General features: G+C 30.9%; 1 protein-coding gene across 4 annotated transcripts in view; it reads right to left on the bottom strand.

Moving 5' to 3' along the window:
• Positions 1-205: 205 nt before the first annotated feature.
• LOC111050556 overlaps positions 206-17925 on the bottom strand; it is a 36040-nt gene continuing 18320 nt past the window's right edge. For all 4 annotated transcript variants that reach the window (XM_039424813.1, XM_022336899.2, XM_039424826.1 and 1 more), the window contains 4 exons: positions 8838-8985; positions 2894-2973; positions 2090-2213; positions 206-1371 (listed from right to left, as the gene is read on the bottom strand). In XM_039424813.1, coding sequence (XP_039280747.1) covers positions 1280-1371; positions 2090-2213; positions 2894-2973; positions 8838-8985 — 444 coding nt within the window. In that variant the 3' untranslated portion in view covers positions 206-1279. The remainder of the gene's footprint in view (positions 1372-2089; positions 2214-2893; positions 2974-8837; positions 8986-17925) is intronic.

Below are 17925 nucleotides of genomic sequence, written 5' to 3'. Positions count from 1 at the left end.
TTTTTTTCAATTAAAATCGAATCTTCAATTCGAGATCTATAAAACTTGATAGTAATATCAGAGTAATCGATATGCAGACAACTTTTAACTGAGAATTTATCATAAATAATTGTGTTACACATTCCATGGTATCACCGAAACAGAGTTAACAGAATTAACAGATCATTATAAATAGCATAGAGGATAAATAAATTTAAAATAACAGTTTCGAAATAAAGTTTTATTGAGAACAAATATAAAATGTAAATTCTAAACTTGTAATTTATAAATTTTTGGAATTTAATATCGAAGATGTGTTCATAACGTTGTCACCATTTTTGGCTTCATCTAAAATGCTATCTTTGTCGCCCTTCTCTAAAAAATGGTGGCTGGCTATGAAGGTGTTTTGTGCTCTCTGAATATTTTTCTGTTTAATTGAAATTTATAATGTTTTAATTTGAGATTTGAACAGTTTTATAGTGTTCTAATTTTGTATAATTTGATTTGTGTGTCTACAAGCCTATAGCCATTGTTTTCAACTATATAAATGGATAAGTATTTTAGCTTGTAATGATGCTATATGTTTAAGTGTTGTAAGGTATTGTTTTGTGGATTTGTGTTGTATATTGCCAAAATTCTTATGAAGATTATAAGTTGATTTGCTCTGAAAACTGGATTCCCTATTCATTAGCAATAGATCCATTCATAATTTATCAAGAATTTACCATTTTGGAGCCGATAACTTTCTTTAGGTTAATAGGTGAAAAATGCTATTCAACCTATTTAGGATATATTGGTAGCACGGCAAAACATACAAAATAACATCACATTATACACAACCATGGCTTGATTGAATATAATATAGTAGTTGAATTACACTATTCAAATGAGTAATGAAACTAATATGCACTATATGATATGTAAATGAGTTGATGAATAAAATAGCTAATAAACTATTGAGCTAATGCACTAAATAACTCAACAAGTATTAATAAATTTTCTTCTTTATTAAAAATGTATATGAAATTTATCACTCATTAATGTTTATTATATATATTGGATAATAAATAATAAGTAGAATTAATGAGTGAATTATCTCATGAAAAGTGGGCTATTTCATAATTCCACTTCACAACTACAGAGGAGTCCTGTATGGTATAATAAGTAACTACCGTATAATAATTATTATCATTATCAGAGTTAATGTGAATATAAATAATGAATATAAATCTGTGTTGGACATTGATGTTGTTTTGTCCGACAAAATTGAAAAATGAGAATGAAACTGAAGAAAAGGTTCTTAGATGCAAAGAGAGAAAAGTTCTTCGCTGAATGATAAATGATTGTTTTGATTGTGATGCTCATTATTTTCCTCAACAACTGGCTTACCACCTGCAAAAGAATTGAACGTTACGTAAATGAAGTGATTGAAATGAGAAAAATTCCATACATGGTCAAGTCAAATTCAAATTAGTTTATTCATGAAATATGACATATTTAAAAAATATAAGTGTTATGGATTACATGAATATTCTCCCTGCATGGGTGATTTGTCCGTGTGCAGGGAGGAGTCGCAAAGCACTAAATAACTCAATAAGAGCATTAATAATAATGTAAGTGTTAACTGAGATTCAGTTGAATGTTTAGCACTCTATTATGAACAAAGCAGAGCACTTAGGCTACAATACTAATTTTCAATAAATTAAGTATAAAAAATCTATTCTAGACGCATAAAATACTGTAAGTAAATCATTTGAAAGGGGAATTGTTAAAAGGAAAGTTGATGGGAAAAAAGTAAGTCAAACTACTTGACAAACCGTGAATCTATATGATGTGAACAAAATTGGAAACTATGATTTTAGTGACGTCCTTGTTTCATTATCATTACAGTATGGGCGATACCATATTAGGCGGTTTTTTGGGCGCCAACCCAATCAGAAGCTAATCGGAGAGCTTCTTGCCCTGCCGACTCCGAAAACACCTGAAACCCCGTCTAATTTTGTCTCTATATTGAGAAGTAATATTCAATTCTCCCCTGGAATATGTAAGCTATATTTTCTGACACTTTTCAGAAAGATATAATATAATCTGATTTTCTTAAACATATTACCTTCCAGAAGTTTGTCTGCAGTCACAGCAGTGATTATAGCAATCAAAATATTTGAGGACAATAGTTTTAAAAGTGCAGGTGATGAGCCACCACATCCAGACGTTAGAACAATATTAGGTAGGATCTGGAAAAAGTGAAAGTATTAATGAAGAACAAGTTGAATTCATATTATCATATGAAATTGACGACTATTAATTAGTTTGAACTTTAAAATACCTATGTGGATTTCTGAAAATCATATTTGAACAAATTATTATTTTTTTATTGTTACCATTTCATGAATGTTACAGCCTATACGAATGGATTGTAAGATTATTGAAATCCCAATGTTGGAATTCGAAGGAATAGATAGATATTATAGACAATTTTTTTTATCCATTGCAATCTAGTCCAAAAATACTAATGAGCAATTTTTTTCTAATATAATAATGGGTTAAATATTAATAAGATAGGTAGTTCTCACCAGGACTACTACTTAATCTAGCAACTAACTTGAAATTAACAAAAGATAACAATAGTGATATATAAATAAATTATCATGTATTATAATATACACATTCACACTATCAGCACTGCTCTGCTTTTGACATTTTCACTCCACAACACTACACAACTCTACGGTTTTGATATTATAGACAATGATGTAAAATTATCAATACTTGGATTTGTTATTGATATACCGGAAGTCTAGTTGTAAGGTGAACAGAATTTTTATTTGAAATGTTTTATCATGATTTTTAATATTAATGATTTTAAAATATTAATTAAATTGAAATCATTATGTTATGAATATATTGTTCCTACAAAGCTAGTGAATACTGATGATCCAATAACAGCGAAGTCTCGACTTGACGTGTTTCTTATTGCCTTTATCATCGAAAAACCTGAAATCAAATAAGGTAAGGTAAAAATGAGGCTTTATTATATTATATTCAAGAGCATTAACTAGCTTATTTTTATAGATGATAAGCGTCTACATGATTAGTTAAATATGTCAACCATATAAATTATTATATTATTTTACAGTATCCCACCTTACCGTACAGGGGCGGATTGAAGGGTGTGGTGGGGCTACCGGGCTCGAATGATGGGTAAAGAAAATTAGGATGTAGAGATACTGTTTTTTTTTTTTTTTTTTTTTTTTTAGATTACGTCCTAAAGACTCCAGTCATGGAGTATAAGACAAGTCATGTTATTACATAATAATTCTAACACTAAGTAGTTCAACCTAGTTTAGGATTGAAAGGAATTCTTGTACACTATAAAAAGCTTTATCAACTAAATATTTTTTCATTTGTTTTTTGAAAATCTTCAAATCATCATTACTTTTCAAGATTTGAGGTAGCTTGTTATAAAATTTCCTACCAATATAATCTGGTTTTTGTTCAAATAACCTACTATTGTGACCCATTATATGATAATCTGCTCTGTTTCGCGTATTATACTCATGAACATCTGAATTCTGGATCACACCACTCTTTTTCACATGCATTACAACTTCATATACATACAATGATGGCACAGTTAATAGACCAAGCTTTTTAAATAAAGGCCTACAAGAGTCTAACCTATTCACTTTCTCTATACATCTGAGTGCCTTCTTTTGAATCTTAAACACTCTGTCCATATTTTGTTGAGATGAATTACCCCATACTAAAATAGCATACCTAATATGAGATAGTATAAGTCCATGGTAAGCAGTTAACAGTAGTTTTTTATCATTCAGCCTAGCAAGCTGCCGCAGGACAAATACCCCAGATGATATCTTATTACATATCCTCTCAATGTAAGGATGCCATGTTAATTTCCTATCCAATAAAATTCCCAAGAATGCTACTTTCTCTTCTTGGTCTAATTCATTTTCCTCTACAAACACATTTATTTCTCTATCCTCTACTGAATTATATTTACTTTTGAATTGTAGGAATTGACATTTCTTACTATTTATTGTTAATTGCCTTTGCTTCAAGAATTGGACAATTGACTGTACTCCAGTAAAAGCATTTATTTCTAGACTATCTAATAAATAATTGTTAAAGATAAGCGATGTGTCATCAGCAAACAACAGAGCTCTGTGATCTTTTAACTCTTTTGGTATTTGGTTCACATACAACAGAAACAGTAAGGGACCCAGAATTGAGCCTTGAGGTACTCCAGCCTGGACCTCCAGTTTTTGAGATTTAATTTTTACTATTTCATTCCCATCCACCTTGGTAAGCTCAACACACTGGTTTCTACCTATGAGATATGATTCAAACCATTTTAGTTCTATACCATTCACACCTACAGTTTTTAGTATTTCCAATAATATTCTATGGTTCACACAATCAAAAGCTTTGGATAAATCAAGAAATATTGCGGCTGCCTTCTCACCTGAATCTATTATATCTATTAGTCTTTCAACAAGGGATACTATTGCAGTCTTAGTAGATTTCCCTTTCTGGAACCCATGCTGTTCATCACATATGAAATTAATTTCTTCCAGGTGCATCAATAACCTATTTAAAACTACTCTTTCAAAAATTTTACTTATTACATTTAGAATACTAATGGGTCTATAATTTTCAACTCTTTTAGAATCACCGCTCTTGAAAATTGGCAAAATTTTTCCTTGTTTCAGATCATCAGGGAAAATACCCTGCTCTAGTGAAGTATTAAGGAGATGCAATAAAGGGTCCAGTAATTCATTTTCACATTCTTTTAAAATTTTGCTTGAGACCCCATCCAATCCTACTGTTTTTTTGTTATTCAAATTTTTTATTATTCTTGACAACTCATCTCTTGATAATGGATGAAATTTAAATACCTTTTCAATTGGCTCAGCATTTAATGTAGCTGTATTATAAGTATTAGTGTTCAGTGACTTTTGGAGATTATATGCAACCTGTTGATAATATTTATTGAAAAAGTTACAAATGTCTATACTATCATCCATATAATTTCCATTCCATGTTCATCGATTATCCTAGGGACATTAGTAACTGTATCCTTTTGAGCTGCTCTCCTATTTCTATTAATTACCTCCCAAACAGCAGAGTTAAAATTGGTACTAGTTGTTAATATTTCAGCTGTTTTCTTACACTTAGCTTTCCTCACTTCTTTTGCATAGTTTTTCTTTAGACATTTGTATTTGACCTCACTCGGAACATCCCTCACTAATTTAAATTCCTCATAAGCTTCCCTAACAATATTTCTTTGAGTAAGATATCTTCAGTTATCCATTCATCTACTTTGTTTAATTTACTTTTTACTTTGACTTTTTTTATCGGACAGCATACACTAATGTGAAATCTTAGAGTATCAATGAATTGCTTATATTTGTAATTTAGGTTACAACTGTTATAAACACTACTCCAATTTTCTTGAAGCAGTTCCTGCTTCAAACAATTTATATTTCCTAGCTCATATTGCTGAATTTCTTTCACAAAAGTTTTTTTCCTGCTTGGATTCTGGCCCTGCAACTTAACATCTAAAATTTGATAGTTATGATCTGATAGATCTGAGCTACCTAACCTGACATTACAACCTTCTATATTTGTGAGGATATTATCAATAATTGTCTGTGAAGTTCGAGTTACTCTTGTATATTCGTGGACCTTAATTTCTAAATTATTCATATTAATAATATCTCTAATATCCTCTGTCATTTTATCGTGCCTGGCAAAATCGGTATTGAAATCTCCTACTACTATAACATTTGTGAAACGAGCGGTTGTAATTTCCAAAAGTGTATGGAGCAGCTCACAAAATTTTTGCCAGTCTCCATTTGGTGACCTATAGATACCTAACACTACTACCTCAAATCGATCATCAATTTTTAACCTTAGTCCCGTCACCTCTAAATCCATCTCAACAGAAAATCTCTTAACAAAATCCAGTTCATAAGTTTGGGTATGTTTAGCATTGCTAGTGAATATACATACACCACCACTTCTATGAGCTATTCTACAAAATTCTGATCTCAGTGAATAGCCTGGAATCCTAACTTGATTTATTTCCTTTATTTTTAAGCCATGCTCTGTGAAAATAACAATGTCAGGATCCTCCTGTTTAAGAAATACTTCTAATCTGTCAATTTTGTTGCGAAGATACTGAATATTTTGATGATAAATACTAAAAACCTTACCATCTTGTGCTACTCTATCTCTAGCATTTGTAGCTATTTCCCTTTCCCTGTTTTGAGCCAATTTACTAAAAAATCGTTATTTGTTTTTCTGACTGTTTTTAAACCAGAGGATTGCAAACGGCTTTCAATCAGCTCTGCCAATCTATTACAAAAGATTACTTTGCCAGATCGATTTAGATGCAACCCATGATTAGTGAAGTTATGTCTTTTCAGCCTTTCATTTAGAAAACAAATCCCCAGTTGTTTAGAATTCTTATTTTTTAGGCTGTTGATTGTATTATGGATTGATTTGTTTGTCGAATTGATTGCTTCATTTAATTCTGGCCTATCAAACCTATTAGGAATAGTACTTATTATTAAGTTTGTTTTTTTGCTGAGTGGCACAATTTCCTTGATTTTTTCTGTTACTTGAGGAAGATGATTCAAGTTAGGTTCATTTATATTATTTGAGCCACCCAGTACAATTAGATAGTCATTTTCATCAAAGTCTTTAGTTTGTTCCCTAGCTGACTCTACAACTGCATTAATTGATGCACTTGGCTTGAAAAAACATTGGACATCAAATTTATTTTTTAATCTTTTATCAAGGAGATCACTGCAATCACGTCCATGACTGGACGTCAGTAGCAGAACTCTCCCTTTCCTATCTTTATTTCCCTCAGCTATATTTTTGGTTGCTGTCTTCAAAACCTCACTGTACGTTTTATTCGACCATTTTCAGAGCATTTCCCATCATTTAGGTTAGATTCTATTTTTTTGCATTTGGACGGAGGTTCTATCATACATTTAGTATTATCAAATTTAGATTTTAGTTTCTTTATTTCCTCCGACATTAGACTACATTGATTTTTTAGATTTAGTATTTCTTTTTTATGGTCTTCATCTTGTAATTTTATAATCAGTTCCAAAGATTTAATTTCTTCTACCATCCCTAACCTTTCTTCCTCAGACGTTTTTAAAGTTACTTCTAATTGGTTTTTTAAATTAGTGTGGCTACTTTGTAGTTGAGCAACTTTTTCGGCTAAAGTAGTTTGAAGAACTGGGGTTTTTGGTTTTGGCGTTTTTGAATTTTGGTTTTGGGAACGCGTAAGTACTCTCGCTATGTTTACATTTCTATTATTAACCTTCGGTGTTTTACTTGAGCTCATCTTCCTATCTAAGAAATTATATTACTTGCAATAATAATAATAATTGATTTATAAATGATAGGATTTTAATTTGGTTATAATTCTAGTCAAGTAAACTATCTATGTTTATTTTTAAATCTCGAAAACCTAACCTCAAACTAACCTCTAAACGGTGTTTGGCTTTTTAAAATAGAATTAAGAATTAAAATCTAAAACAAAATGATAAAACGTGATCAAGAAACAATTAATAATGAAATAAACACAAAATTTGTACTTATCCGTGACTATTTATAACACAAAATCTTCCAAAACCCAGGAGCGAAATTATGTAGTACTTTCATTCACAACCTCTCAAGGTCAATCCTGTGATAAGAAACCCAGAGTCGATATCATATTTTGAAATCACTAGTATGAAAAAAATTGATGAACTAATTATTGTTAAAAAACTTTTCTAGATCAGGTTTGCTGTAATGAGAAGCAATAAAAACGGTATTGAGTTGCTTACATTTCTTCAAGGGTTATCAGTCTATTTATGAAAATTATCCCTGGGGAGACACCGGACCCCTCTTTTAAAGCTTTGGCCTCATCCAAATACTTTTGAAATTGAAAATTAACAGGTGAGACATGTTCAAATCGAGATTTCACTCCAGTGTTGTAAATATATTCGGCTACTCGAGTTTCTCTCATATTACTAGAGTTTCAATGGAAAAATTTATTTTAGAATTTCCGTACGTCTTACGAATCAATGTGGTTCATGCGCATCTATCTGTGTGAGGTCATTACTAAGATTATTGGATAAAAATTGAAAAAAAAAATCCAAAATTAATGTTTGAAAAAATAAGCTAATGGTTTCAAAATATTATTAGCAAGCAGGTACCATCAAGAATAATGATATTGAAGAGATCAACGAAGAAAATGAAAAACACAATGTGATTTGAATCATATTGATTAATAAATAATATACACGAAGTTTGTCATCTCTTTATGTTTGTACCTCTCAAATCATAGTTTCGATCTTGGGAAATTCCCATCAATTTATGGATGATGAATTGTTTCTTTATTTCCTTTCTTTTTAATTTCAATGGAGGTGTTCAGTCATATCAAGGATGAGCTACTACTCTAGCTAACAAATTAGAAACTATTAATACTATTCCATCAATCTGTGTTGCCTGAAAATTATTGTCCATTCTCTCCATGATAAGATTTGATGGTAGTGGTATCTGCCTGGGGTCCCACAAATACTACTTAATTCGGCCATAGCTTTTTAAATAAAGAGAACTTACTGTCCAATATCACGACAAAAACAGTTATGAATCAATTTAACACATAACAATCATTTTGATGATTTTCATTCATTGTTATTTCAAATGTTAATATGAACATCCTTATAATATGTCCAATCGGAATATCAAGGTGCATTTGATTAGACTGAGTCGCAATAGAAGGTTACCGTATATATTCAACTTCAATCAATAAATTGTATTTGATTACTAACCAATTACTGACACAAGCATTGATATAAGAAAGTGTATTGCTTGTAGATGATACATGCTTATCCTGGAGAAGGCCAGCAGTGTAGGTGGATGGATCGCTATAAGTACAAGGCTCAATCCACATAACTTCACAATTCTGGTATGCATTATCTGCAACACATATTACATTTGTTAAGAACCACTAAGTACAGAATATAATATTGTAAAAAACTAATTTTTCAAGTCATAGTCCGAGAGAAGCCTTCATTCAAAAAAGCCTTCTTTTATTGGTTCTCGTGACATTTAATCATGATTAAAATTCAACGGGTTTTTGTGCAACTGGGCAATTTTGCTATGTTTCAATATTTTCAAATTATATTGACGACAGAGCATATAGTTAAGAAGAATCAGTGAAATATACTTTTAGTCGTATAGCCTATGCCTTATTTTATATCACAAAAGTTTCAAAAAGACAGAAAACATGAGTTTTCTAAGGAATACTTACTTACTTATTCTGCAAAATCGGTTTATATATATATATATATATATATATATATATTGCCGTGCTACCAATTTTTCCTTAAATCGGTTGGAATAGCATTCCACCTATTAACCTAAGGATAGTTGTCGGCTCCAATGAAATAGATTCTTGATAAATTGTGAATGGATCTATTGCCTATGAATGAGAAATCCAGTTTTCAGAGCAAATTAACTTATAATCTTCAGATGAATTTATACAAATACACAAAGAACTATATCTTAAGCCTAATTATTTTTAGAGTAACTACGAACTAAAATACTTATCTAGTTTACAGTTGAAAAACAGTGGCTATTGGCTTGAAGACACAAATTAACTATATCTTAACAAAATAGAACACAAAAATTTGTATAAAACTCAATTTAAAACATTAATAAACGAAAATGATTCAGAGCAAAACTCCACAACAACACGCTTAGCCAGCCATTTTTCTAGAGAGGGCTGAACAGGAAAAACCTAAGTTGCAAGTCACAAAGCCAACGCCTTGTTCAGTATAGATTTTACAGACACGTCACCAAAAAATTATAACTTACAAGTTTAGAATTCACATTCTACATCTGTTCTCAATAAAACTTTATTTTGAAACTATTATTTTAAATTTTTATATATATCTCGATTTAAATAAACCATTTCTAGTAATTTTGTTAACCCTGCCTCGGTGACAACATGGAACAATGCAACAAACATTCACAATAATAAATTCTCCGTCAAAAAGTTTGTCTGTCTATTGATGACTCTGATATTTACTATAAAGTTCCATAAATCTCGAATTGAAGATTCGATTCAAATGTGAGAAAAAATGTAATATTACAAATACCCCCCTCTTGACATAAAAAAATTTTACTGTTTGAAAATTTAAAGAAAAAAATTTACATTGACCCTAATGAAAATTGTTGAAATTTAAATTCGAGAACAGTAACAATTTTTTCTAGAAAAACATTACATGTCATCCAATAATATTGAAAATTATTATAAAAATTCATCAATAGCGTTTGTTATATGTTTCCAAACAATATCTCAAAATATAGAATATCAATATTACTTTTGATTTAGCTTTATAATTTAAAGGAAAATATCTCAACAGAAAGTTTAATATGTAAAGAATAGTTTTCTGAAATTGCACATAAATTTAATAGATAGAAAAATTTAATTTTTTATTGCATAAAAAAAATTTAGTATGTTGAATGAAAAATTTATTATTATTATATTATTATTATTATTATTTTTTTTTTTTTAATGAATTGATGAATTGTTACATTTAATTTTCACATAAAATTTCAATAAATCAAAAAATGTTCATTTCTTTCACTATTGACGCGGTTGATATTGGCATTGGCATTGGCGCAGGCATTGGCATTGGCATTTGCGCAGGCATCAGCGTTGATTTTGGCATTGACATCAGCATTGGCACAGGCATTGGCATTGGCGCAGGCATCGGCGTAAATATTGGCATTGGAATCAGCATTGGCGCAGATTTTGGCATTGGCACAGGCATTGGTGTAGTTATTGGTGTTGACATTGGCATAGTTATTGGCGTTGGCATCAGCATTGGCACAGATTTTGGCATCAGCATTGGCGCAGGCATTGGCTTCGGCGCAGGCATCGGCGTAGATATTGGCGTTGGAATCAGCATTGGCGCAGATTTTGGCATTGGCACAGGCATTGGTGTAGTTATTGGTGTTGACATTGGCATAGTTATTGGCGTTGGCATCAGCATTGGCGCAGGCATTGGCTTCGGCGCAGGCATCGGCGTAGATATTAGTGTAGGCATCAGCGTAAATTTTGGCGTAGTTATTGGTGTAGGCCGCAGCGTAGATGAGTCACACTAGTTCGAAAATCACCCAAATGTTCTTAACACTCTTCATGGCGTTCACTTGTTGCTGATTTCGAGATTCACATGATAACTATTTCAATGTTAATGTCTGTGCTGTACCTGTTATCTTAAAATGCTTATACACTAAAAAGAAAAACTTGATTAGGCTATCAATACAATCTAATACACATGAAAATTATTTTTAAATATTTATGAACTTGAAATTTGTTAACATCCTATTATACAGTCAGCAATACATAAATTGTGAAATATGGACATATCAATGATAAATTTAAAAAAATTCATTTTCATCTATTCACTGTTCAAATATCAAAATTTAATCCATTCTTCAAAATAGAAATAGAATTTCATAACACCCTGTATCATTATCAAAATTGTAAAAAACATCAGATCATCACAACAAAAATTAATTTCAATACATATTTCAATAATTTCAGACAATTGATCTTCTATTCACAATCATTTCATAATATATCTGCATTTCATTATCATTTAGTATAACATTTCATTTATAGCATTTATAGCAAGTTCATTTCACATTTATGATTTATCATTCAGGGTTTCGAAATTATTTAGTTTTAACTTTTTGTTCAAAAAATTTTATAAAAAGCAAATTATTTAATATTATTAATCATCGTTTGTTGGATACTATAGTTTATTTCGACTCTTCAATGTTCTAAACACAAACTACATTTCATGACAAAACTTTACTATCAATCATTAAACAAGAAAACATTCAAAACATCAATAATATTTTGCTTCAAAGGCAAACAATATTCATAATTAATCATCATTTGTGGCATTATTTTTGCATCTATGGCAATCAACATTATTAATCAACACAAAAATATTATCTCATTACTGCCTCTCTAAGTCATAACCTCTGTTATTTCTTCTTTAGGCAATAATGGGTTTCCATCTCAAAAAACAATCACATACCAGCAAAATTCTAATCAACAAACCCCACTAAAAATTCTACATACACTCCAGCATCCATTTCAAACGATAATCAATCATATCAAAATTTATAGAACAAACAATTTTAAAAATTTTGAAAAAGATATCAATCACAAAAACTTATTACAATTAATAATATAACAAAACGTTTTAAATTGAACCATTTATTTTTTAAAATAATTTAAAATTTTAAAGACTGTATAATAAGTACAAACATTTCAAGATTATAATACAAAGATGATCAAGATGAATAATGGGTAAATAAGTTCCCTAAAAAATACAAACAAGAGAAAAAGAAAATTGGGTAAATAAATTCCCTAAAACAACACACATTTCAAAATAAGTGATACATGATGAAAAAATATACCACAAGCAAACAATTATTTACACAACAATGGATAGATTTTAGAAAAGTTAAGTTTTATCAACAATTTAAAGATTAGGAAAATAAGCTACTATTTCAACTTCTAATATTATTTCAGAAAAAATACAAATTTAAATGACTATGGACAAGATTGGTTAAGATATGCATCATAGAAGAAATTTACTGAATATTACACAAAGACAGGAAAGAATCGAAAATTGAAAAGATTAAGGGCCAAGAAAAATAGGCTACAGGAAAAAAAAAGATACAATTATGGACTCTTACCATACATAGTATTTACGGTCATTGCTATTCTGAATCCCGGCATGACACAGGATTCCTAATCATTGTGTGTTGGGGAATACCCTTTCATCATGTGATTCATTGTCATCATCTTGTAAGTAAGCAACTTGAAACAACCTTTGAATACTAACACATCAATGGAGACTTTGCGTTTCGTTTTCTTCAAGAACATGATATTATTCATGGGTTCATTTGTTTCAACAAAGCTGTTTTGCCTACAAAAGTTAGTCATGTTCACTTGAGAATGCATTGCATACACCTTTTCAATTCTCAGTTGAAAGTTGAACTCATCAACTTGATTCAAAGCAAGATTCATTTTGTTTACATTGTTCCTAACCTCTACAGAAACCTGTCTCATGTAATCATTCACTTTGTTCATAGTTTTCCTAACCTTCAATGTAGCAATATTACTTTCATGATAGTTGACTTTCAGTGAAGACAACTCCCTACCTACTTCTTTACTCAATTCTACTATCTCATTAGGGTTGACTTTTTCAAGAACAGTAACTAGGCCTACATTGTCAGAAACTTGAATGAGTTGATCCTGTATCTTAACACTACTATTATCCTGCTTCAATTTGTTTTCATCTTCATGATTATTACTCAATGTTTCATGTGCATTTTTCAATAGAAGGTTTATACTAACCTGCTCTAGTCTAATGCTAGTACATTCTTGCTTCATATCATCAAACCTAGCATTTTGATTTTCAAACATTTGGTCTAACTTAGCATTTTGCTTATCAAATTTAGCATTTTGCTCATCAAATCTAGCATTTAACTCATCAAATCTAGCATCTAGCTTATCAAACCTTTGTGTTAAGAATGCTATAAGATTCAGATCATTTTTAATGTTTGCCATTTTGTAATATGCACTGATTCATTAAAACTTGATCTCTCTTGAACCGACTTCCCACTCAGCAACAAACCATTCATAACCTATCAAGATATCTATCTACTAATAATTTCTATAACCAGGGATTTCATGGTGTACCATTTGGGACATATTTATTTTGTAATTCTGTCCCACCACAGGGGTAACATTTGCCATGCTACCAATTTTTCCTCAAATCGGTTGGAATAGCATTCCACCTATTAACCTAAGGATAGTTGTCGGCTCCAATGAAATAGATTCTTGATAAATTGTGAATGGATCTATTGCCTATGAATGAGAAATCCAGTTTTCAGAGCAAATTAACTTATAATCTTCAGATGAATTTATACAAATACACAAAGAACTATATCTTAAGCCTAATTATTTTTAGAGTAACTACGAACTAAAATACTTATCTAGTTTACAGTTGAAAAACAGTGGCTATTGGCTTGAAGACACAAATTAACTATATCTTAACAAAATAGAACACAAAAATTTGTATAAAACTCAATTTAAAACATTAATAAACGAAAATGATTCAGAGCAAAACTCCACAACAACACGCTTAGCCAGCCATTTTTCTAGAGAGGGCTGAACAGGAAAAACCTAAGTTGCAAGTCACAAAGCCAACGCCTTGTTCAGTATAGATTTTACAGACACGTCACCAAAAAATTATAACTTACAAGTTTAGAATTCACATTCTACATCTGTTCTCAATAAAACTTTATTTTGAAACTATTATTTTAAATTTTTATATATATCTCGATTTAAATAAACCATTTATCTAGTAATTTTGTTAACCCTGCCTCGGTGACAACATGGAACAATGCAACAAACATTTACGATAATAAATTCTCTGTCAAAAAGTTTGTCCGTCTATTGATGACTCTGATATTTACTATAAAGTTCCATAAATCTCGAATTGAAGATTCGATTCAAATGTGAGAAAAAATGTAATATTACAATATATATATATATATATATATATATATATAATATATATATATATATATATATATATATATTCTAATAAAAATATAACATACTGATAAGTACAATAAACTAAATATATAATATAATAAATCATGAAGACAATATACTAATAATAAATATACAGAGTGATTCTTAATTATGGTAAAATAATTTAATACATGATAGTAGAGGTAAAAATAAGAAAGAAAGTTCTCATAAACATATATCCATAAACGATTCATTAGCGAGCTATACAGAGTGAAAGATTTCGACCGGAATTCAGCTCCTCTTGTGAAATACACCGATGCTGAATTGTTTGGGGACTAGTTTTTGAAAAACGTATGGTGGATTCATATGGAAAAATATCTGAAAAATTGAATAAAACTAGTCTGGAAGCTGTAGTGTGAGTAGTTTTTGAGAAAGCAAAAATCTAAGTAGAAAAAACAGACTTCTACGTTTGATGCCCAATAACTTTTTTCAATGACCAGTAAACAAATAATTTTTTGCAATAAAAATTGTAGAGAATTTAATTCTGAAAAGAATTATGTGAGCTGTGTAAACTAAATTGAAATAAAAGTTAAATGAAATGTATTCTTATGTAGTACATTACAGCACAAAAATTTGCTGTTTTATGAGAAGAGAACTAATAACTCATAGGTTGTAGATGATTGCAAATAAAGTATTCGGTTTTTATGAAAAGTTTTATTTTTATATGAAAGTAACATATCTAAATGACATTAAACTTATACCAAAAGACTAAAGATGATGATCAAAGTGACCTCCGTTGTTCTAAATGCATATGTTCAGACGTCTTATCATCGATTGTCGGACCCGTTCCAGAAGTCTGCTTTATCATGTCTATTCCGTTCAAAATCCTTAATCGGAGTTCTTCAATGGTATCAATCAAAGTATTGTATACTAAGGTATTCAAGTATCCCCAAAGATAAAAATCCAAAGGATTTAAGTGTGGTGACCTAGCTGGCCATGGTACTGGCCCACCTCGGCCTATCCATTGATATGGAAACCTGTGATTCAGGTGTTCACGAACAGCAACACTGAAGTGTGCTAGAGCTCCATCATGCATAAACCAAATGTTTTGGCGCAAATGAAGAGGTACATCTTCAAGTAAGATAAATAGCTCCTCTCTCAAAAAGTTCAAGTAGATTATGCTATTAAGCCTGGGAGGAAGCTCGAACAGAAGTAGATGATCTCCTATGATTCCTGCCCAAATGTTTACTGAAAACTGATATTGTGGACGATTAGGATTGATGGCATGAGGATTCTCAGCTGCCCAAATATGTTGGTTGTGGACGTTAACGATAGCTGTTCTTGTAAAGTGTGCCTCGTCAGTAAATAAAACGGTTGTTTGAAAGTTTGGGTTAACAAGTTTTTCTAAAAACCATCGGTTTGGGTCATCGGAATACAGTCTCGTGGCAATAGAGTATGAACTTTCTGGAGGTGGTATGGATGTAATTGTTGCTCTTTTAATATCCTCCAAATAATAGATTGATTGACATCAAACTGCACTGACAATTCTCTCGTGCTCTTCTCTGGATGTTCATAAATTTCATTAAGAACTTGTTCCTTTAACTCAACAGTCCTAGTGGATCGGGGTCTGCCAGCATAAATGTGCTCTCTGGACCTCAAAGAGCCTGTTTCAGATAGACGTTGATGAATAGTGACAAAAAACCGTGAGCTTGGACATACTCGGTTAGGAAAGTTCATTTGAAACAAACGTCTTGCTTCAGTACTATTACAGTAGTGTCCCATTCCATACATCAAAAGCATGTCCGCTAATTCGGAGTATGAATAATGTCTAAGATCACCTGCCATTTTTCAAAAAGTTAACACTTAACACAAAACAGCAAAGTAAGATGGTTACAAATAACTGGTTAATAGATTAAACAAAAAATACAGCGCGGTTACAGTAGGCCTAACTTACAGCTTGTTGTTTTCTTCAACAGTGAGCTAAGATATTTCTGGAAATAATTTTCAGCTGATAATTTCTTTTAAATATTTTCTTATTTAAAACAAAATAAATCAACTGTTTCGAACATCTGTTATTTAGATCCATGTTTTATTTGCAATCAGCTACAACCTATGAGTTATTAGTTCTCTCCCCATAAAACAGCAAATTTTTGTTCTGTAATGTACTATATAAGAATACATTTCATTTAACTTTTAGTTTACACAGCTTACATAATTCTTTTCAGAATTAAAATCTCTACAATTTTTATTGCAAAAAATTATTTGTTTACTGGTCATTGAAGAAAGTTATTGGGCATCAAACGTAGAAGTCTGTGTTTTTCTACTTAGATTTTTTGCATATTTTAACTTTTTTCTCAAAAACTACTCACACTACAGATTCCAGACTAGTTTTATTCAATTTTTCAGATATTTTCTCCATATGAATTCACCATACGTTTTTCAAAAACTAGTCCCCAAACAATTCAGCATCGGTGTATTTCACAAGAGGAACTGAATTCCGGTCGAAATCTTTCACTCTGTATAGCTCGCTAATGAAGCGTTTATGGATATATGTTTATAAGAACTTTTTTTCTTATTTTTACCTCTACTATCACGTATTAAATTATCTTACCATAATTAAGAATCACTCTGTATAAATATAATACACTAATAAAAATATTTTTCCTAATTTTTACATACCCTAGTCAATTTTCCTAGACCGATGTTGTAAGCACTGACATTTGCATTCAACCCGAAACCTGCCAGAATGAAATTCATTAGACTCTCACCAAGAACTCCATTAGAAACCGTTCTTGTAAGAGTTTTATTCTCCCCTGGAAAATATATGACAATAATTAATGCTATTAAGCCTGGGAGGAAGCTCGAACAGAAGTAGATGATCTCCTATGATTCCTACCCAAATGTTTACTGAAAACTGATATTGTGGACGATTGGGATTGATGGCATGAGGATTCTCAGCTGCCCAAATATGTTGGTTGTAGACGTTAACGATAGCTGTTCTTGTAAAGTGTGCCTCGTCAGTAAATAAAACGGTTGTTTGAAAGTTTGGGTTAACAAGTTTTTCTAAAAACCATCGGCAAATACCAGCATAGGGAATACAGTCTCGTGGCAATAGAGTATGAACTTTCTGGAGGTGGTATGGATGTAATTGTTGCTCTTTTAATATCCTCCAAATAATAGATTGATTGACATCAAACTGCACTGACAATTCTCTAGTGCTCTTCTCTGGATGTTCATAAATTTCATTAAGAGCTTGTTCCTTTAACTCAACAGTCCTAGTGGAT

This window comes from Nilaparvata lugens, chromosome 1, assembly GCF_014356525.2.
Source record: "Nilaparvata lugens isolate BPH chromosome 1, ASM1435652v1, whole genome shotgun sequence".
In the NCBI taxonomy this organism is placed as follows: Eukaryota; Metazoa; Arthropoda; class Insecta; order Hemiptera; family Delphacidae; genus Nilaparvata; species Nilaparvata lugens.
Note: the sequence above shows the minus strand (reverse complement) of the source record. Positions and strands in the feature narration are given on the sequence as shown.